General features: G+C 37.5%; 1 protein-coding gene across 1 annotated transcript in view; it reads right to left on the bottom strand.

Annotated features, from left to right (window-relative positions):
• Positions 1 to 22227, bottom strand: part of LOC123250226 (atrial natriuretic peptide receptor 1-like) — a 123479-nt gene that overhangs the window by 91564 nt on the left and 9688 nt on the right. The window contains exons 3-6 of the mRNA XM_044679246.1: positions 21596 to 21726; positions 16738 to 16835; positions 4800 to 4902; positions 712 to 857 (exon numbers count right to left, since the gene is read on the bottom strand). Of these exons, the coding sequence (XP_044535181.1) occupies positions 712 to 857; positions 4800 to 4902; positions 16738 to 16835; positions 21596 to 21726 (478 nt within the window). The remainder of the gene's footprint in view (positions 1 to 711; positions 858 to 4799; positions 4903 to 16737; positions 16836 to 21595; positions 21727 to 22227) is intronic.

The following is a 22227-nucleotide window of genomic DNA, read 5'->3' as shown; positions in this document are numbered from 1 at the left end:
AAAGTGGAAAGGGCTACTAGAACAATGAACATATAACTGAGTGAGAGATCTCAGGAAAATAGAAATAACTACTCCAACTCTTTCATTTTACATGAGAAATGAAAAACCCAGAGATGCTGAGTGATTTGTTCAAATCATACAAGTAGAAAATAGAACTAAGCTTCAAACTCAGCTTTAAACAGTGTTTGTTCCACTGTATCCGTCTGCTGAATTTAGGACTTTGCTTCTGGCCAGTTAGTGAGTCAATTTGAGAGGCAGAAATGGAATCCATAAATATGCACATCACATTTCCCATGAAACAATCTCCCAAAGCAATAGTTAGGCTCAATCTATACCCTTCATACTCTTAAGACATGTCTTCTATACCTCACCAATGCAGAAGTATCTGTCTGGGACAAATAGCCTCTTGTCTGATCACAATTAAAAGTATGAGGAATTCTGAAATCACAGAAAATTGAAGATAGAAGGAACTTTGGGCATAGAGGATTACAACACCTTAATTTTAAAATGAGAAAAATAAAGCAAAGATGAAGTTCTTTGACTGGGGCTGGTTAAAGGCAGATTTGGGGTGAAGAACTCAGGTTTAGAGACTCTAGAGTTCTTTCCATCAAATCACTCTTCATGTAATGAGACGGTAGATCTGGGCAAAGAAACAGAACTTTTGAAAACAAGTAGCTAAGAAAAATACCACAGATGTTAAGCAAAACCTACCATGATTATAAGAATGAAAGCAATACAGACCAAACAGATTGGCAAAGCAATGGCTACCCAGACATCTGTAGTAAGTGGGCATTCCCCACAGTCCACTGGGCATATGGAACATCCCTCATCCTCTTCACACAGGCCATCCCCACATACTGAACAGAAGGGAAAAAAAAACAACAGAATGTTAGGAAATGAATAATTTCAAAGCCAAAGAAAAGAAAGCCAATAAAATAAAATGCAGTATTGCCTCGGAGAAGTGGAGCCTTCGGTTCTAATTAATGATGAACCTGGCTTTAGAACAGGCCCTGATGTTAATTAGAGTGGACAAGGCATTTCATTGCTCTGTACCTCATTTTTTTAAACCCTTACCTTCTGTCTTGGAGCCAATACACAGTATTGGCTCCAAGGCAGAAGTGTGGTAATCTGTGCCTCATTTTAATCATTTATAAAACAAGGTTGGGCCAGAGGATATCAAAAGTCTCTTACAACTTCAGTCTGCCATGATAGGGATTTATAATGTCAAGGTTTATTCTGAATACTATTTCCAATGAGATAGCATGTTGTCATGGGGAAAAAATATGAGATTTAAAGTTAAAGGAGCTAAGGCTGAATCCTTATTCTGTTATTTATTCTCTCTATGATTTTGGGCAAGTCATTTAACTTTATTGGACCTTAGTTTCCTTCTCTGTAAAATAAAAGAATTGAACTAGATGACTGAAAATAAGTAAGTGTACCTTCCAACTTTGAATCCTCTGGAGTCTAATTCCATTAATCTTTAACCCAAGACCCTTTGTATTGTTTCCAGAGTGACTCAGTTTATAAAAACAAAATTTTAAATTTTCAGATAGTTCTCCAGGATATTTTGTATTTAACTGAACAAGAATAAAAACACCTTGTCATTTTTTTAATAAACCTTTAGAATCAACACTAAATATCTGTTCCAAGGCAGGAGTGCACTTGTATTATAGTGATCTTCTTGGCATCAAAAATAGACATTTCTTTAAGCTACTATGGTAGCCTAGAGACCATTGCCTCCCCTGAGCCTAAGCTTAAACCATCTGGTACAGGGGCTAAGGGCTAAGTAATTGGGGTTAAATGATTGTAACCAAGGTCACACTGTTAGGAAGAATCTGGAGCCAGATTTGAACTCAAGACTTCCCATCTCTAGGCTTGGTTCTCTATCCAATGAGCCACCTAGCTGCCCCAATAACTTAGAATTTACAATGGTAAGTAGATAAGAATTTTCCCATAGCTTTCTCTGGAAATTTCTTCCAGTTCCATTTCTAAAAAAAACCCCAAGAGCATGTTTAAAATGAGACTATTCTATCCCCAAAACTCCTCCATCCAGGCCACTTGAGTAACCTTCTCCAAAAATGTGCTAAATGGCTTCTCATTGGTCTCAAAGGGGCACCATTTAGAATATTAGCACATCAGTACATGAAATCGCGTCTGATCAGCCCAGAAGTTAGCACAGTTGCTGGGGAGTAGCTTAAGTATTGGGACAATTTAGTCCAATGGAATTAATAATATGCCAGGGACTGATTGTACAAGAATTCAACATGACTCCCTCCTAAGGGATTTGTGATCTGCATCGGACAGGCCCAACCCATGCCAAGTCTGGCAGTGAGTAAGAAGATGGAGTTCAGAACGCATTCCTTCTGGCAGAAAAGTGGCTTGAGTCTTCCATACTGCCAACAGCATGGTTTGTAATTGCCTCCAGGAGCCCTGAGGGTTCTGTAGGTTTCCTAAAAGATACCGGACAAATACGATTCAGACACATAGGTAAGGCTTAACCTTCTTGTATTCCAGTGATCTGCTTGGCATCAAAAATAGACATTTCTTTAAGCTACTATGGTAGCCTAGAGACCATTGCCTCCCCTGAGCCTAAGGTTAAACCATCTGGTACAGGGGCTTTTTAATGGACCCCCACAGAAGCCACCGTGTGGAAAAGCTACAGGGATCTATTCAGGAACTCTGAGGGTAGTTGTGCATGCAACACACTTCTTTGAAGACCCAAGCTCCTGCTGCTTGGCATCCATCCTTTGCATACTCAAAGACTTCTTAGATATCCTGTAGACTAGAGTCATATTGAATATAGAATGAAGTCAACACCGATACCAGAATTTATATGTCTGCTCCAGTGCATGCACATGTTAGCAGTCAATAGGATCTGAGTCACTACCTATTGTTCTTTTGATGTAGAACACATATTTAATGGTACAAGAAGACCTTCCTGACCTCTGCCAACTGCTGTAGAAGATTAAGCAGACTCACTAGAGAATCCAAGACAGGGGGCTTATGAACCTGTATCAATAAGCACTTAGAAAGAAAATCTATTAGAGACATCATTCCTTTGTCCCAGAAATAGCACTACTAGGTCTATATCCCAAAGAGATTAAAGAAATGGCAAAAAGATCTCTATGTACAAAAATACTTATAGAAGCTCTTTTTCTGGTGGAAAAGAACTGGAAATTGAAGGGTTGTCATGATTGAGTAATGGCTGAATAAGCTGTGGCATGATTCTGATAGAATACTATTTTGCTATAAGAAATGATGAGGGGGATGATTTCAGGAAAACTTGGAAAGACTTATATGAACTGATGCAAAATGAAGTGAGTAGAACCAGGAGAATATTATATGCAATAACAGCAATATTGTAATGATAAGCAACTATGAAAGACAGCTTCTCTGATCAACACAATGATCTAGAGTAGTGATGGGCAAACTACTGCTGGCGGGCCAGATGCAGCCCCCTGAAATGTTCTGTCTGGCCACCCGACATTATTCCTAATCTGATGAATACAATGAGTAGGATACAATACAATGAAACTTTGAAAGAGTTGACTTAGAAACAGACTGACAGATGAGCATTTCCTTTCCTTTGACCCCCTCTTTAAAAAGTTTGCCCATCACTGATCTAGAGAGTTCCAAAGAACCTAAGATATAATATATTATCTCCTTCCAGAAAGAGAAATGATAAATTCTTAGTGCATGCTAAAGCATAGTTTTTCACTTTCTTCTTGTGCTTTTTTTGTTTGTTTTTATAACATGACTAATAGAAATATGTCTTGTACAGCTTCACATATATATGATATATTGCTTGCCTTCTCAATAGATGGGGGAGAGAATTTGGAACTCAAAATTTTTAAATTGAATGTTAAAAATAAATGAATAAAAAATTTTAAAAGAGACTTCTCTATAGGAGATTAAAATTTTTACTTGTTCTATTTTTAACTAGGCCTTCATATCACATCCATTTCTAAACTTGTTCCTCTCTCCTTAACCAGTGATCCAACTTTTGTAACAAAGCTTTTAAAAGGAAAGGACAAAAAAAAGGAATTCCACAAAACCAGTTACACCTTAGCTATGTCTCACAGTATGTGTAATACTTGTGGGAGATATATTTTTATAAATTAGAACTGTGGAAATGAAAGAGTTCTCAGACATCAACTAGGCTAACCACATGGTTTTACAAAAAGAAGAACAAATGGAAGAAGGGAGGGAAGAGAGAGACGAACAAGAACAAGTAAGACAGGAGAAGAGAGAAAGGGAAAGGGAAGAAAAGAAGGATAATATAGAGGAGCAGAGGGAAGGAAGAAGAGGAGGAGAAGGAAGAGAAGAGAAGAGAGATAGAGTTGGAATCAGTAGCAGCAGAAATTTGGGTTCAAATACTTCCACTGATGCTTGCTAGTTATATTAGTCAAAATAATTTCATAGGACATCAGTTTCTCATCTATAAAATGGGGATAACAATAACTGCTGCACCGATTTCCTACTATCATTGTAAAACTAGAAAAGATATTGTGTATCAAGCACTTCGTTAACCCTAAAAGGCTACATAAATATCTGCTGTTATTATTATTAATATTCAAGTTCACATAGCAAATTAGTGACAGTGAAAAACTCAAATCCAGGTCACCTGACCCCTAGTTCTCTGTTATAAAGTGCCTCCAGGGAGTTTTAAATAGGACATCTCTGGCACAGTTCCCTGGAGGACAATTCACAGAAAGTGGCCCGATATGGCCAATGATCATTGATGTACCCTAAGACAACCTCCCCAGACCCTCTCTTGTAGGATGAAAAAACTGATTTACCTGTTGCAGGCAGTACTGTGGTTTTGGCTTCCAAAGCCACCTGCATCTTTCCAATTCTGATGTGAGCAATAAGTGAAGTCACACCCACATGGACCAACACAACCTAGAAAAGACAAAGGCAAGCCAGAGTAAATGGCATGACTCCAATGTTGTTAATTCATCCATTTCCCTTTGTTCATGGGCTGCTGCCTTTAAAGGATAATAATGATCTGTATCTGCCTCCAGGGCACTTGGCTTAGTAGCGTCAAACTCTGCCTCCCATTGAAATGAACAAAATATAAAGCACATTAAGGTCACCCTATGGGTATTGAATGTGGTACAAGCTGAATTTGGTTTTTCAACTTGAACCTCGATTCAGCTACTGAAAATAACTTCTCTCTTAAGGGTATTCTTGACAGTGAGAAACGACTGCTCATTTTATCTTGGCCTTGCAACATTACTGCCCTAGCAACATCACTTGGGAATACAGGACTTTCAGAACCAATGTACACAATCAGATGTGTGTATCACACACTAACAGAATGGGAATGGAACTTCAAGATGACTGTGTCTCTTCTTCCCCTGCCTCCACAAAGGACATACTGGGGAAACATCTTAAATCATCTGGCCCACTCTTCAAAATCACAAGAAAAGGCCCTTCTTCATTCGTCATCATATGTGCAAATTACTCTCAATCTATTGGGTTTTAATAACTAACTCAATGATTCCCAAAAACGATAGTCTCTGGGACTCCAAGGTCCATGGAGTTACTTCAAGATGTCCTCAAATCCATATATAATTAAGCAGTAATTTTTATTTTGACTTGAATGGTAAGGACCGAACTTGTTATTTCACTGAAATAGGAAAATTCCATATGAATAGTGATGCAGGCTAGCAGCTCTTTTGCAACTTGTAATCAGAGAGTTACCTCAAGTGTGACTTTCTCAGAATCACATAGCCAATAGCAGGACTAAACTCAGGTCTTTCTGACTTCAAGACAAGTTCTCTAACCACTATGCCACAATGCTTTTTGATCATTTGTACTGATTTCCAATAAAATATACACTGAGAATAATAGGTTTTATAACAATGATTTTGTATCATTAGTGCTTCATTTGCACTAAGTATGTGATTTTAGGTGAGGAAATTCTACCAGTGAAAGTTGACACCTAGGGATAGCTAGATAGCACAATGGATAACACACTGGGCTGGAAATCAGGAAGACGTCTTCATGACTTCATATCTGGCATCAGCTGTATGACCTTGGACAAACTACTTAAATTTGTTTGCCTCAGTTTTCTCATTTGTAAAATGAACTGGAGAAAGAAATGGCAAACCACTCCAGTGTCTTTGCCAAGAAAACACCCCATGGGGTCATGATGAGTCAGACACAATTGAAAAACAACTAAACAACAGTAATATTAACCAAACGCAGTTCCTCTAGGATAAGGGATAGGGACTGGACCTTTGTTTTCAATGGTATAGAGAATTCCTAGATGAGGAAACTCCCTGTAGCAAGGCAGATTGACAAGTTCTAGGCTACTTCTAGTCAGAATATCAAGAAGGTAAATGACTTGTCCAGGGTCACATAGCCAATATGATTCAGAGACAGACCTTAACCCAGAATTCCCTGATTGTGAGACCCACCCTCTCTTTCCACCATGAACCACTTTCCTTTTTTAAAAACTCTTTTGTCTTAGAATACTAAGAATCAATTCTAAGGAAGAAGAGCAGTAAGGGCTAGGAAACTGATTTGAGTCATACAGAGTCACATAGCTAGGAAGTGTCTGAGTCCAAATTTGAACCCAGGTCCTCTCAATTCCAGACCTGGTAGTCTATCCACTCTGCTACCTAGTTGACCCTCACAGTCCCTTTCTACTAGCTGATACATTGCCAATATTTCTCTTGCATTCTTTTTTTTTCAAATTTATGTAGATCTGGTGTAGTCTCTCCACCCTATCCCCCTTGCACCACACTCTGGGACTTAAGTCTTCATGTTAAACAGATAGTTATAGTACAACTTTTTCTACTCTTTAACACTTGTCCCATTGTCCTTTCAATGTGCCTGTCTTTTGTAAAGTTCTTCCTTTACTTCTACTGATGTGTTACTGAATTGAACTGGAGGAAATCATGCAACTGAGCTGAGTCCATCACAAATTTATGTTATCTAATCTCAACTGGATCCTCACTGTTGCAAGGCAATCTTTTTAATATTTTTAATATTGGCTAATTGGTTCTCTACTCCACTATCAATAGCAGCTATTGTAAATCTTCCCTCAAGCTTCTATCACTACCCCTTCTCCATCTCAGCTCACAGCCCTGCCTCCATCCCTTACTTGGAAGGTAGAGAATATTTACAATGCATAGTCTTTTCTTCCCTTCTTGATATATCCTTATCACTCTTTTCCCTTTTCTCCAGATTCAGATGAAAAGTTGGCCTCATCAAGGGTAAGTCTTCTGTATGTACTCTTGCTCTCATCTCCTCCCATCTTCTCCAGAAGTTATCATCACTGTCATTTTCCTGCTTTCTCCAGAATTCAAGTTCTCCCTGTCCATTGGGTCCTTGCTTACAGTCCATAAATATTTCCATGTCTCCTCCATCCTCAAAAGCCCCTCACCACCTCCTATCATTACCTCAGATTATTGTCCTATGTCTCTCCAAATTCTTAGAAAGAAGTGTCTCCATTTCCACTCTTTTCATTTGTTTCTCAAAAATCCACCTTCTGGGTTCAACACTCAACTGAAAGTGTTGTGGGACAAACACACCCAAGTATGTAGCTGGGTCTCATCCCAAGAAAGGGAGACTCAAACTCGGTTCAACCCAGAAGTAAGAAAATAATTTTATTTTAAGAAGAAAAGGTTTATGGTGGTATAATAGCCTGATAGCTGATGGAATATTAAGGGGACTAATCAGGTAGCCTTATGGTTGATGGATAAGTCCAAGGGCTAGAAATATAGACTCTCTGGAGTTGACTGAATAGCAACTGTCCAGGTGTGGAGTAGCAGCTCCAAGTGTAGAGTTAGCAGCTCCACCCTCTGTGGATCTGGGTTGAGATATTTGTTAGGGTCTGGGAGCTAGTCACCTCCTATTCCAGGGAAATCTTCACCTCTCCCAAAAACCATGGGAAATGGACATGGCCAAATTCTGATGGAGGTGTGTTTTGATGTTTAACATGTACAACATATGGAATAAGGAGCATGCACAGGTTTGGGGGATTCTTCTGAAATGCCAGAGTCTCCAGTACAGGTCCCTTGCTCCCTCATTATCCACTTTGTCATCATTTGTCAGTGTGGGAGATGTCTCGCTACCTTTCTGGAATGAGAATATGGGAGGCAGAGTTTAATAAAACAGATTAGACAAAAAACTGATGACCCACCAGCATTGTGTATTACTGAACCAGTACTAATGACTAATGCTTGCAATTTATGCTTGACTAATGCTGCCATTTATGTTTAAACAGTCTTAACTGGTAAGAAATGCAAGATTTCCAAGTAGGATGGTTCCATCCCTTTTACTACTCTTCACTGCCCACTGTCCACCTCCTTCAAAAGTGCTCTTTTCAAAATTACCAGTGATAGGGGGCAGCTGGGTAGCTCAGTGGATTGAGAGACAAGCCTAGAGACGGGAGGCCCTAGGTTCAAATCTGGCCTCAGACACTTCCCAACTGTGTGACCCTGGGCAAGTCACTTGACCCCCATTGCCTACCCTTACCACTCTTCCACCTATAAGTCAATACACAGAAGTTAAGGGTTTAAAAAATAAAAATAAATTACCAGTGATCTCTTAATTGCCAAGTCCGAGGACCTTTTCCCAATCCTCACTCTGAAGCTTTTAAGACCATTGTCCACCTTTTTCTCTTGCACATTCTCTCCTCTCTCTACTTTCATGATGATGTTTCCTTCTAGTTATCTTCCTGCTTCTGTGATTGCTCCTTCTCAATCTTCATTGCTGGATCATAATTCATTATGCCCTCCAACTCTGGATATACACCCAAATCTCTGTCTTGAAACATCTTCTCTTCTCTTTCTACACTTTCTCCCTTGGCTACCTCTGCAGCTCCCATAGATTTCACTGTCAACTCTATGACTTCCAAATCTATAAATCCAGTCCTAGTCTCTCCCCTGAGTCCCATCATGAATCTCCAGTTATCTATTGGACATTTCCAATAGAAAGTCCTATAGATGTCTCCACTTGGTACATCCAAAGTAGAACTTAATATACAGTCTTTCTTCAAAAATTCATCCTGTTTCCAAACTTTCCTGATTCTATTTGAAGTCACCACCATCTTTCTTGATTTAGTCCTAGACTCCTCCCTTTCACTCATCCTATAGATCCAAGCAGTCATCAGATCTTATCATTATCTCTTCTGTTCACATTCTGCTTTTAACTGTATCATCCATTTAGCACACTTTCCATTTTATGGAAAGATTGCTTTCCTGGAAAATTGCCTTAGAAGCCTTTTATGATCTGATACCGATCAACATGAACAATCAGATGAACTGTTAACACAATTATCATAATAATGTTCAGGAAAACAACAATGAAAGACTTTAGAACTCTGATTATGCAGTGACCAATTCTAACTTTAAAAAGGCCACTGATGAAGCCTGTCTGATTTCTTATACTAGATTCTAGGTGTAAAATGAGACATTCATTTCCAAAAATAGTTAATTTGATTTACTGAATTTTACTTCTTTGTTATAATGAGGAAGCAGTCATTTGGAAATAACAAAAATATATTTTTAAAGGTTTTAAAAAGCATTCGTAAAGGGCAGCTAGGGACTCAGTGGATAGAGAGCCAGGCCTGAAAAACAGGAGGTCCTTGGTTCAAATCTAGCCTTAGATACTTCCTAACTATGTGACTCTGGGCAAGTCAATTTACCCAAATTGCCTAGCCCTATGTTGGCAAACCTATAGAAACATGTACCAGAAAGGGCTGCTTTCTTCCCCCTCTCCACTGTGCCTGAGGACATTTTATACATCACCTGCCCCTCTGCCCAGCAGCCTAATGGGTACACTTCCTCTCTCCTCTTTCTGGAGTAAAGGGGCAGCTCACATGCATGTGAGGGTCTTGGTTTGGGTAATTGGTCTCTAAAAGGTTCACCATCACTAGCCTACCCCTTACTGCTCTTCTGCCTTGGAACCAATACTCAGTATCACTTCTAAGACAGAAGGTAAATGTTTTTAATAATAAATACCTAAAAAGCATTAGTAAAACACTTTTATAATTGCCTAGGAAAATGATTTTTATCTTTCTAATTTTATACTTCCTTTTTAATATCTATCCTATTTTCCATAATTGATCTTCATTGTAAAATTAAAGATTTTTTTTTAATTTCTTTGAAATCTATTTTGGCTATACAATGTAAATCAAATTCAAGAATTCAGCAAGCTTCCTAAAATCATATAACTTAAGGAGAAAACAATTTTCAAAAAGGGGCATAATTAAACATCTCTAGCTATTTTGCATTCATATTGTACATTTTGTTTGGCAAAATGACTTAAAAATCTAAAGAACAAACAACAATTACAGCTCAGGAACAGAACTCACAAGATTAAAAAAACACCCAATTTCTATCGAGCCTCGCTTCAGATGTGATATGGTTCTCTTTGGTTGTTCAGAACCTGTTTCCTAGCAATTTGTGGTAAATTGCTGGCTTATAGAAATGAACAAATTTACCTGGGTAAATGAGGGGAAGATGGAGGGAAGTACTGTAAAGTTTAAGGAATGCAATAATAACAAAGTAATAATAGCCATCATTTGTATATCCCTTTCTCTTTTTACAAAGTATCTTCCCAGGTACTCTCTTAGGTGATCTATAAAGGCAGGCAGGGCAGGTATTTAGCCTTGTTTATAGATGAAGAAATTAAGATTCACAGGGACTGAATTTTTTCAAGTTCAAATGATAATCAGCAGATAAGTCTAGAACTCAGACCTCCAGGTCTTAGTCTACCAGTCATTACCAGTGTAATTTCTGTTACACCATGATAATAAAGTTCACATTGAGACTTTGAAAAGAAGCTCAAGTCCAAAATGTTTCATATGTTGATAGGCAGCCCAGAAAAAAATAAACAAGAAAAAATGCTTTTGGAGTCAGAGACCTTGAGCTTGAATCATGGATGTTATTCATTCTAGTTGTGTGACCTTGAACAAGTCACTATCTTTCTGGGCCTTGGTTTCCTCTTCTGTAAAATTAAGATAAAGTCTAAACCTATGATCCTATTATACCATTTTCTAATAACATGATATTATCAAATATGAAATAAGGCTTTCAAGATCCTATATTCATGTTTTCTTGTAATGAACAAAAATGATGTTTATCAATAGAAAAACATGGTGTTTATTATGAGGAAGTGAAGTGGGAGAAGATAATTTGATAAGCAGAAATGCCTCCTAGCAGAGAGAAGAGGAAAAAAAAGAAGAGAAAGTCAATACAGGGGTTTGGAGAAGAATTCAGGGGAATCATCAAACAAGGCAGTAACTATTTAAAAAAAAAAAAGCTATTTCCAAAATGTTTAAATGACAGCTGGGCATCTTGGGAATTGGGGTGTGTATTCTCTACCCTCCCCAACCCTCTTTAGTCCATGAGAAGATACAGATATCATTGGGGTTATAAGACTTTTGTTGTTGTCATGTCAGTCATGTCTGACTCTGTGACCCTATTTGGGTGGGGGTTTTTTGTTTTTATTTTGAATATTTTCCCATAGTTACATATTTCATGTTCTTTTCCTCTCTCCAAAGCCCCCCTACCCCCCCTCAGCCAACACGCAATTCCACTGGGTTTTACATGTATCATTGATCAAGACCTAATTCCATATTATTGATAGCTGGACTAGAGTTATCATTTAGTGTCTACATCCCCAATAATATACACATACATATACATATGCAAATTAAATACAAATCAATTTTGGATGGGAAGACACTAGCAATTGGGGGGCTGGGGTGATGGGGTCCTGGAAAGGCTTCCTGCAGTAGGTGGGATCTTTGAGTTGTCTTGAATATTTTATTTGCATCTCATAGCAACTCTGAAATCCTTTATAATGTTAGTTTTTGTCACCATGCCACAAGCTATATTATTATCTACATTCTAAAACTAGGAAAACCTACAACTTGATAAAAGTTAAATATATGTCCATGGCCACTGAAGCTTATAAGGGTCAAAGGTAAATTTGAACCCGAGTTTTCTTTTCTATTTTTTTATTTTAAATTTAATTTTGAATATTTTCCCATAGTTACATGTTTCATGTTCTTTCTCTCTCCCCCAAACCCTTCCACCACCACCCCCGTAGTCGATGCACAATTCCACTGGATTTTACATGTATCATTGATTAAGATCTAATTCCATATTAGGTTAAAGATATTGGAATGGTTTGCCATTTTCTTCTCCAGCTCATTTGATGGATGAGAAATTGAGGCAAATTGAGTTAAGTGACTTGTCCAAAGTCATATAGCTAGTAAGTGTCTGAGGCCAGATTTGAACTCGTGAAGATGAGTCTTCCTGATTCCAATCCCAGTACTCTACCTACTGTGCCACCTAGGGGCTAATCTTTTGTAGTTGTGTGACTATAAGCAGCCACTTAACAACTCTACCTCTCACTTTCCCTGCCTATAAAAGGGAAATAATCATACTTGTAATATGTCACAGGGCAATAATAAGAAAAGGAATTTCTAAATCTTAAAGTAATATGTGAAATGGAGCAATTATTATTATTATTACTTTAAGGGATAATGGTTTTTCTTTCTATGATTAAAAATATAAAAGACAGGAAAGGCAATTTCAACCTGAAAGTTAGGTACTTCCCTTGAAAAAAGGGCAGAAGATGACCAGGGAAAGGTGTAACACGGAATATTTTCACCTGGAGCAAATACAGTTAAGGAAATGGGGTAAGGAGAATGGAATGGGGAATGAGTGTCTGTGCGAGGGACAGTCCTACTGTGAGTGGAGCTTTGCCAGGAGAGGGAAGGGATTGGAGGGCCCCATGAGAAGAGCACCATTACGATGGAATCCTGGAGGGAGCACGCTATGGCCACAGGGTGGTTGCATTGCTGCTTATGGTCAACTGTTGATAGAGGATAGGTATTTCTATATCACCTTAAAGTTTTCAAAGCACTTTACATATCATCACTTTGGGGTCTCACAACAGTCCTATGAAACAGGCACTATTATCCCCAGTTTAAAAATAAAGGAAACTGAGACTGATGCAGGTTAAGTGACTTGTCCAAGATCACAATCTAGCAAGAATCTAAGGCAAGATTGAACACATTTCTTCCTGACTCCAAGTTCAGGACTATTCAGGGGGAATAGTGAAGTGGCTTGCCCTGTTCTCCAGCTGCCTTACAATGACACATCCTGGTATTTTACTGAAGTATATACAGTTTATACCCTACATTCTCACACTGCAATAGATTTTGCATCTTAATCAACTGCCTATCTATCATACTTAAATACTACTAAAGGGGAAAAAGCACAGGAAATAAGTAAAAGAGAAAGGTCCCAAATCCAAGCTTGCAAACTAAGGAAGGAAAACACCTTGATTCCTCAGGTATGATTTCATGATTCCCAATTAGGAAATTCTCTCCGTGGGGTTGAGCACCTACTCTACTCAGGGCCTTAGAAGAAAACTGCTTGAGGTCCTGAGAAGTTAAGTGACTTTAGATGGATCACACAGCTGGTATGTGTCAGAAAATGGACTTAAATCCAGGAGGTGGCTCTCTATCCGGCTTCTCAGTATATGATTGACAGATTCAAATAATAGAGAGTTTTCTCCAGCAGAACCCTATAGAACTGATACTATTTACTCACAAGAGTAAATGAAATCACAGAGGGGATCAATTTACAAAAAGTTCATGGCCTAAAGGGACCAAAAATTTCAGCTAATGTTTATCAACTCAGTTGCTGACTTTTCCTGTTATTTAATAGCAAATGGTAATAGAAATAGTTCCTATTAATGAGATCTAGCTATACTACAGGGAGCTTTGGAAATAGGATGTCATACTAGATCCCCCAATAGACACCACAGCATGGCAGGTTTATTTCTGAACGTCCTTGAATTTGTTGGTGAAAGCAAGGGTCTCAGCATTGTTTTCCCCCCGGGGCTCTCTCCAGTAGTTGTGCCTATAACTCCAGGCTCAGGAAAGCTGCCCAAATTTCCCTGACAGTTTATAAATCCAATATGATGGAAGTGACAGCATAATAAGATTATCACCAGAAAAAAAATTGTATCCTCCCTAGGCTTCGGCTGTCCAGAAATGTCTAATCGGGGTTAGTTTTTAAGATATGAATGAACAAATATAAAATGTATTCAGTATCTGATAGTATTATAGCCTTGTTTTCTAGAAGATTTCTAGGTGAAAAAAAAAGAGAGAGAGACTCCTTTTTTCCCCTTTAAGTCTGGGTACAAAGAGGAATGCATTGTCCTCCTTTGGAAATAATGATGCTCATCTCAGCACCCAAAACCACAGTCACACAGATGCATGTTGGTACTATATCCCTATGTACCAGCTGACAAGCCTTGGAATTCTAACTTTGTGAGTGGAATAAAGTGCTGGGGTTGCAGTGAAGAAGACCTTCCCTGGAGATTTATTTAATAGGGTCTAAACAGTAGGCTCCCCTGGTCTGCTCTGGCAAGAGCACACCCCATGGAGTGCTGAGCCTGCATTGTAATTTCTTCAGCTCAGTGCTGAAAGAACTAGAGGCTTTGGCTGTTGTAGTTGTCAGTCTTTTCAGTCTTGTCTGACTCTTCATGACCCCATTTGGGGTTTTCTTGGCAAGGAGAACAAAGTGGTTTGCCATGCTCTTCTCCAGTTCATTTTACAAATGAGGAAACTGAGGCAAACTGGGTTACGTGACTTGCCCAGAGTCACACAGCTAGTAAGTATCTGAGGTTGGATTTGAACTCAAGAAGATGACTCTTTCTGACTCCAGGAACAGCAGTTTATCAATTCACCACCTAGCTTCCCTTAGGTTTTGGAATGATGTAGCAAAACCTGTGTGGCCCCTTGGTCTTTCCCCCATCTAGGACAATACATCAGTTAAAAAGAAGGCAGGATGCAACTAGATGGCTCAGTGGATTGAGAGCCAAGCCCAGAGATTGGAGGTCCTGGGTTCAAATATGGCCTCATGTACACTTCCTTGCTGTGTGACCCTGGGCAAGTAATTTAACTCCATTGCCCAGCTCTTACCACTCTTCTGCCTTGGAACCAATACATAGTATTGAGTCTAAGATAGAAGGTAAGAGTTTTAAAAAAGAAGAAGAAAAAAGAACAAGGACAAGAAGAATAAGAACAAGAACAAAAAGGGGGATCTTCCAGCTTGTGCTTCTTAGATTCAAGTCTTCCTATGAGAAGTGAGGGAGAGCCTGTACCTTTTCCTTCAGCCTGGCAGCATAGAGGCTCCATGGCCACTAAACAAAGGCTTGGCTAGGTGAATTAAGCCTGGATGTTGAATTCCTGACAGCCATTTCTACTTCGGGTTTCTCTCTTCAGTATAGGAGACAGAAAGTGACCCTAAGATGGAAGCTTTGACACACATGCACATTGACAACAATGTAAAAAGGGATGGGGATGAAACAAAGCTAACATTATGAAATTAATTGTAATTACTCAGCTTATCCCTGGAGAAGACATAAAAAAATGTATCTCCGTACTCTCTTGAACTTGGAATATCAGATATTGCAGTTACCATCGAATATGGCTGGCGTGTTGATTGGTTCTGCTAAACTTTTTTTTTTAATCTTTGTTACAAGGTTTGACTTGCTGGAGGATGGGGGGAACATAATTTTTAAAATGTATTATAAAAGAGAAAGATATCATAGCATCATACCTGCAGTGCTGAAAGAGACATTATAAGATATCTAGCCTAACACCCTCATTTTACAAGTTAGGAAATTGATGCCCAGGGAGTTTAAGTGACTTGCCCAAGGACACACAGATAAAAAAGAGGAGTCAGAATTTGAATCTAGGTCCTCTGACTCCCAATCTAAGACTTTTCCCCCCTTTCCTTTGTTTGTTTACTTTTAAGTTGAGAAAAGGAGAGCAAAAGACTTCCCCTGAACTCTTCTGAGTTATAATTCCAGAGCATTCTGTACAGGGACAGAAGGGAAAAGGGAAACACAACTCAGGTGTCACTCTAAAATTAGTCACATCCTCTGCCTCTTAAATCAGTTGATATTACTTCATTCATACTCCTATTACTTACTTGTGTTCATGTTGCATCCCCTAATCCTACCCCCTCATCTCGTTAGAATAGAAGCTTCTTGGGGACAGGAACAGTTTCATTTTGTATCCTCTGTTCTGACCATATAACCCGGCACATAGTAAATAAAATCAGATGATGATGAATAAATCAGATAGAATTGGACTGGATTGGATTGGATTAGGAAAGTAAATACAGAAAGAAGTCATTTTATACTATGGTGGCCAAACAATTCAAATTGCTTTTTGAAATGATTGATAAAATCACCTATCCAAGTACTTCAAGAAAGAGATACCAGAATTGGTACTATAGGCGCACGCCTGGCACTAGGGATGGTGTCAGAAAAGGGGCCCATTGATATCAAGGCTGCCAAACAAGGTCCTCAAACATCTCTCATAATCTTAGAATTTCCACTTTACTCCACTGAGACAAGTAATTATTAATTATTAGGAAAATAATTCACATTTAGATAGTACTTTAACATTTACAGCATACTCTTTATTTGTAGTCATACAGACAGATTTTGGGGTGCCAAGAATTTGTTTCCATATGTCAAAATCTTGATCCTATGTTTGTAGCTTTTTTTTTAGACCAGCTCTCTTTCTTGGATTCTCCCAACACTCTCTCAGAGCATCTCATATCTGCCACACACAACCACCTGGCTCTCTGGGATTGGAATGCTGCTCTCTGAATGTTTGTGCCCTGCACTAAGGTCATCACATTGCTCATATAAGCTCAGGAGGTCACAGGTGGGTCATACCTTGGCTGTCCAGTTTCTCTGTGTCATTTTGCCAACAGCAGACAGGGTGTGAGTAAATATCTGTCCGTCATCAGGGATCCATGGGCCGCATATTCCACCTTTCCCCTTCACCCAAGAAAAAAAAGATAAGCTGTTTTATTAACTACAGAGAAAGGCAAGAGAGCTGATCAGATGGAGTTGGAAAAGATTGAACAGAGAAAAGCAAGTGAAAGAGAGGGGGAAAAGTTATCACCAATGGAATCATTTAATCCCCATCTTCTGATAAGGGCTAAGCTTTCAACAAAATGTGCTAGAACCATTCTGAAGAGCTCTGAGAATGGCCCTGTTATTTCAGTCTCTTTGTTTCCTGCTCTAATGCAGTCAGAAGTCTTTTTTTTTTCCTCTCCAAACACATCTCATGTCTTTTGTTCTCAAAGAACATCACATACCATTCCCTTCAGTAATGTGTTACCTGATATGGAATCATTATCCTGAGCAAGTAAATGATATACTCTAACAACCTGCCCACTAAAAAGCATTTGATTTGGATTTTTTTTTAAGCAAAAAAGAGGAGGAGCTCCCAGGAAAGCCATAGTAGTTTCACTTTTTAAGTAGGTTATCATCCACTTCAAGAATCAATTGTTAAATTTTCAATGAGAACATTTACATTATAGAAATTGGCAAATGCTACAAATCACTTATTGTTCATTGATTTTCTAGACTCAATAAAGTGATGAAGAAATACTAATAATGAAGATTAAGCTTAAAAGTGCATATGCATTTTTGGGGGGAAAGCTGATCAATAAACATTTACCTTATTTAACATAACCACTGCTTATCACCAAAACAAAGGTTTTTGACCAGCTGCATCTCTACCACACTATCTTTGACAGGACGCAAGGACAGTGTTATTTATGTTTTTTGAACCACACAGTACTCAGCTTCATGTCTAGGATTTAACAGGAACTTAATAGATTTTTATTGATGAATTGATTGATTGGTTTGATTCATATTCTTGCTCAGTGTTGACATAATCACAAGATCTGCCTTTTATATAGTGCTTTTAGGGTGTTCAAGAGTTTTATATGTATTATCTCATTTGATCCTCACAACAAACCAGTGAGGTAGGATGCTACTATTATCTTCATCTTACAGAAGAAAAATTGAGACTCAAAAAATTAATTGAATTACCTAACCCAGGTCTTACCAAGTCAGTCTATTAAAAAGTATCTCAAAGGATCACAAATTTAAGCTAGACTAACCTTAGAAGTTATCGAGTCTAACCCTTTAATTTTATGAATGAGGAAAGAGAATCTCAGAGAAGTTAAGTGTCTTACTCTGAGCCACAAAGCTAGTAATTAATTATCTGAAAGATAATTTGAACTCCTCTTCCTAACTCTACACTTAGTGCTATGTATGCTCCAAGTAACATGCTTTATAAGTTGTAAAGAGTTGTGTAAAATGCCTTGCAAATTGATAAATATTTTGTAAATTATAAGGTGACATTATTATTGTTCAGTCATATCTGACTTTGTTACCGCATGGATCATAGCTATCCATGAGGTTTTTTAGACAAGGATACTAGAGTGACTTGCCATTTTCTTATCTTGTGGATCCTTTTGTCAGGCAATCAGAGGTTAAATGACTTGCCCAGGATCACACAACTAGGAAGTATCTAAGGTGAGATTTGAACTCAGGTCTTCCTGACTCCAAGCCCAGTGCTCTTGACAACTGTACCACATTTACCTCTGTAAAAATTATATATATATATATGCATATATATATTATTATTATTATTATTATTAAAGGGATAGCTTTAGAGCTAGAAGATATTTTAAAGGTCATCTAATCAAACTTCATTTTAGAGATGAGGAAACAGACTCACAAAAGTGACTTGCCCACCTCTGTAATGGAGGTAGTAACAGAGAAGGACTCAAACCCAGGATCTAGGACTCTAAATCCAGGACTCTCTCCACTATTTCTTTTGTCATCATTTGTTGGTTTGGTTCAAAATAGAAAGCTATCACTGAAATATACCAAATAAATGAGCAAAATGTGGCAGTCGATCCAATGGTGTCAAACTCAAATAGAACAAAGTCACTAAACCAAAAATAGGGATCCCTGTGAGCTGGATGTAGACTTAGAAAGCTAAATATTAACAATAAAATATTATCTGTGTTACCTATTACCTTATACTTATTTGCAATAGGTTCCTATTTTCTTCAAAACCATAATCAGTCAAGCATTAAATACTAGCTCTATACTATGTTGTGGATTTAAAAAAATAATGATAAAACATTATGTTTTATTGTATATATATGTGTGTGTTTTATATATTTATATATTGTATATTAAGTATTTATATATCATATTGTATGCATAAATATATTGTTTCTGTACTATATTTCATATAATATATTTTCTATTTTATATACATATATAAGCTATGTATATAGGTTATATGTATGTATATATGTGTTATATATGTATACATATATAGATTCTTGTTTTCTTCCAAATTATGATCAATCAATTATTTAAGTACCTACTATGTGCTAGGCATAACTTAAAAAAACAAAAATCAAAGTCAAAATTTCCTAATCCTTGAAAAATGCATAAAATTGGAATAACTTTCACTTCTACTTTTACTCAGAGTCCATCTATTTATTTATTCAGTAGCTTTGTTTATACTATAGGCAGCTTGTTGATAACTGCTTACACTAACATTTGGAGAATGATAAACATTTATATTTCTGAGGAAAAAAGGTAAAGCTCATTATTCAATTTGCGGTTTATTTCCAAGGACTTCTAAAAATTCACCTCATAAACAGAACTAAGGTTCTAATGGCAAAGAGAATGTCATAAGATGCTCTTACTCCATACCAGCTAAGGATTTATTTCTAAGCTCTTCTTGGACTATTTTAAAAGAATCATTGATTCTAAAATAGAAAGCAATGGAGTCGTGCTTCTGGGTGGTTCTACCTTACTCAGGCCTGGGAGAAAGGAGTGTTTGGCATGGTTAGACCTGGGCACAAATCACTTCAGCAGCTAACTCGAGAAAGGATGACTTGGAGTGGGGAAAGACTTGAGGTCAAGAGGCTAATTAGGAGGCCATTTCAATAGTCCAGGCAATAGAGATGTGAACTGTGTGAGTGGGAAAGAAACATATATGAAGTATGTTGTGAAGACAGATAGAAATAACAAGATTTGACAACAAATTGGACATGTGTGTTGAGTGAGAGTAAGGAATCAAGGATAATATCTAGATTTCTAGTTAAAATGACTGGCAAGATGACAATAAGATCGTTAGGATGAGATGAGATTTATGGGAGGGGAAAATAAATTCTATTTTGGACATACTGAGTTGGAGATACCTATATATTAATTGTCAATATGAATTGATAGACTAAGTAATTTCCTTGCTTAGATTTCTATAATCTAATATCTAATGGACATGAGGTCCAGTTAAATTATACATATGTGTATTTATTTTGTGTTTATACATATGTATGTATCACATATTACATACCATACATGTATAATATGTGTATGTTACTCACATACAATATACACATATATATTTGTTGCTCTAATATTCTTAAATAGAGCTTCATAATTCTCTTCCAGTGATTTCTATGAATCTAGTACTGGCCCCTAGGCTTACCTAGTGACTAAAATTTCAAAGATTTTCCCCATAAAGAGAGACTTATAGGCTATTAGGAGGAAGAATCCTATTTACCCAGTTAAAAAATGCTTCAGTGTTTCCTATGTGCATTGTACTAGATACCCTGAGGATTACTTTGCAAAACAACACCCCTGCCTGCAAGATGGTTACAATCTAATTGAAAAAACAAAAGAAGAGAAGCAATAACTATCCCAATTTTTTTTAATTTAAGTGCCTACTGTATTCACATTGTTCACTCTGGCTGATAGAAAAGATGTTATCTTACTTAAGATTCTAACATGATACATAATATCTATAATGTAATAGATAGATAGATAGATAGATATAATATTATATGAAGTACCGTACCTAAAACATACTAATCACTGATTAAAAACTTTTTGATTCTTTGATACTAACTTCAATAGTATGACTGTGTTTACATATTAGAAACCATGCTATTAGTTATAGGAATTAGGACACAAAGGAAGGAATAAGATTCAGTATAGATTAATATAAAGTAGTAAGTGGAGGGTCTGCTGTTTAATTAGTAGAGAAAGGATCATAGAGTTAAGAGATCCAAGTTTGAGCTATTTTACCTCTCAAAGCTTTGCTTTTCCCATCTATAAAGTTAGAGAAATAACATTTATAATATCTCAAAGCTATTGGGGAGAATCAAATAAGATAATATAGGTAAGATGCTTTGGGAATCTTTAAGTGCCATTGAAGTCACTTATTATTAGCAAATAAACATTATTAAGCACCTACTATTTTCTAGTCAATTTACTATATATGAGCTAACATATAGTATTTCAAGGTTTGCGAAGCAATTCACATTAATTATCTCATTTATTCCTCACAACATTCCTCTGAGGATAAGTGTTCTTCCATTCACAGAAAACTTCCCCTACAACTTGGTGCATTTCCTGTGAGGTAGTTACTATTATTATCCAAATATTAATGATGAGGACACTAAAACAGAGTAAGTGATTTGCCCAGGGTCATACAGCTAGTGTCTGTGGCAAGATTCATATTCAGGTCTTCTTGAGTCCAGTCCTGAACTCTACTGGTATAGAGATACCAGTGCCCAGCCCTGAAGTTCTGAGGTTTTTAAGGCCCTGCCTTCTGGGAGCTTATATAACCTTTTCATTTAAAAAGAAAAAAAGGCTTCACCCCATAGAAAGAGCCCACAGAAATCAACACACCACTATCTACTACTAACCATGAAGGCCAGAGGACAAGAATGAATGTTGGCATGGTGGACACAGCAGTTCTCTCCATTTGCTTCTTTCCAGTTGGCAGGACATTCTACATCTTCACAGAATTTCTTTGCAGCAGCTACATTGCTAGAGAAACAAAATGTTTTGAGGTTTTTTTTAAGACACTCATTTCATCCTTGCCCTTTCTCTTTCTTTCCTTCCCTCCCCCATTTCCACAACTTATATTCCTAGATCAAGAAGAAGACATTGATGGCCTATTAATTAAGCAACACCTAAAAGTAAAATATCAATAACCATTTATTTCAGTCACAACAAATACATCACATCTTCAGTCTCTGTTTGGGTATTCAGGTTTAGGCTTCCTCTGATGGGCACTATCCATTAGATGCTGATGTCTAAATGGAGTTGCAAAAAGTTCTCCAAATAGCAGGTACAAAATGTGAAGCCTTATCAGAAAATTGAGCCAAACAACCAAATGTTAGTCATAGTCGACCTATAATAGACTGGGCTAAATAAAACATTCTCTGGGGAACAGAGTACTCCTTCTGTTTTGGAGATAATATGCTTTTTCTGGAGCACCAAGTTGCAGGGGAAGTTTTCCATGAATGGATGAACACTCACACTCAG

This window comes from Gracilinanus agilis, chromosome 1 (assembly GCF_016433145.1).
Source record: "Gracilinanus agilis isolate LMUSP501 chromosome 1, AgileGrace, whole genome shotgun sequence".
Lineage (NCBI taxonomy): Eukaryota > Metazoa > Chordata > Mammalia > Didelphimorphia > Didelphidae > Gracilinanus > Gracilinanus agilis.
The sequence above is the reverse complement of the archived record's forward strand: the minus strand, read 5'-3'. Positions and strand labels throughout refer to the sequence as shown.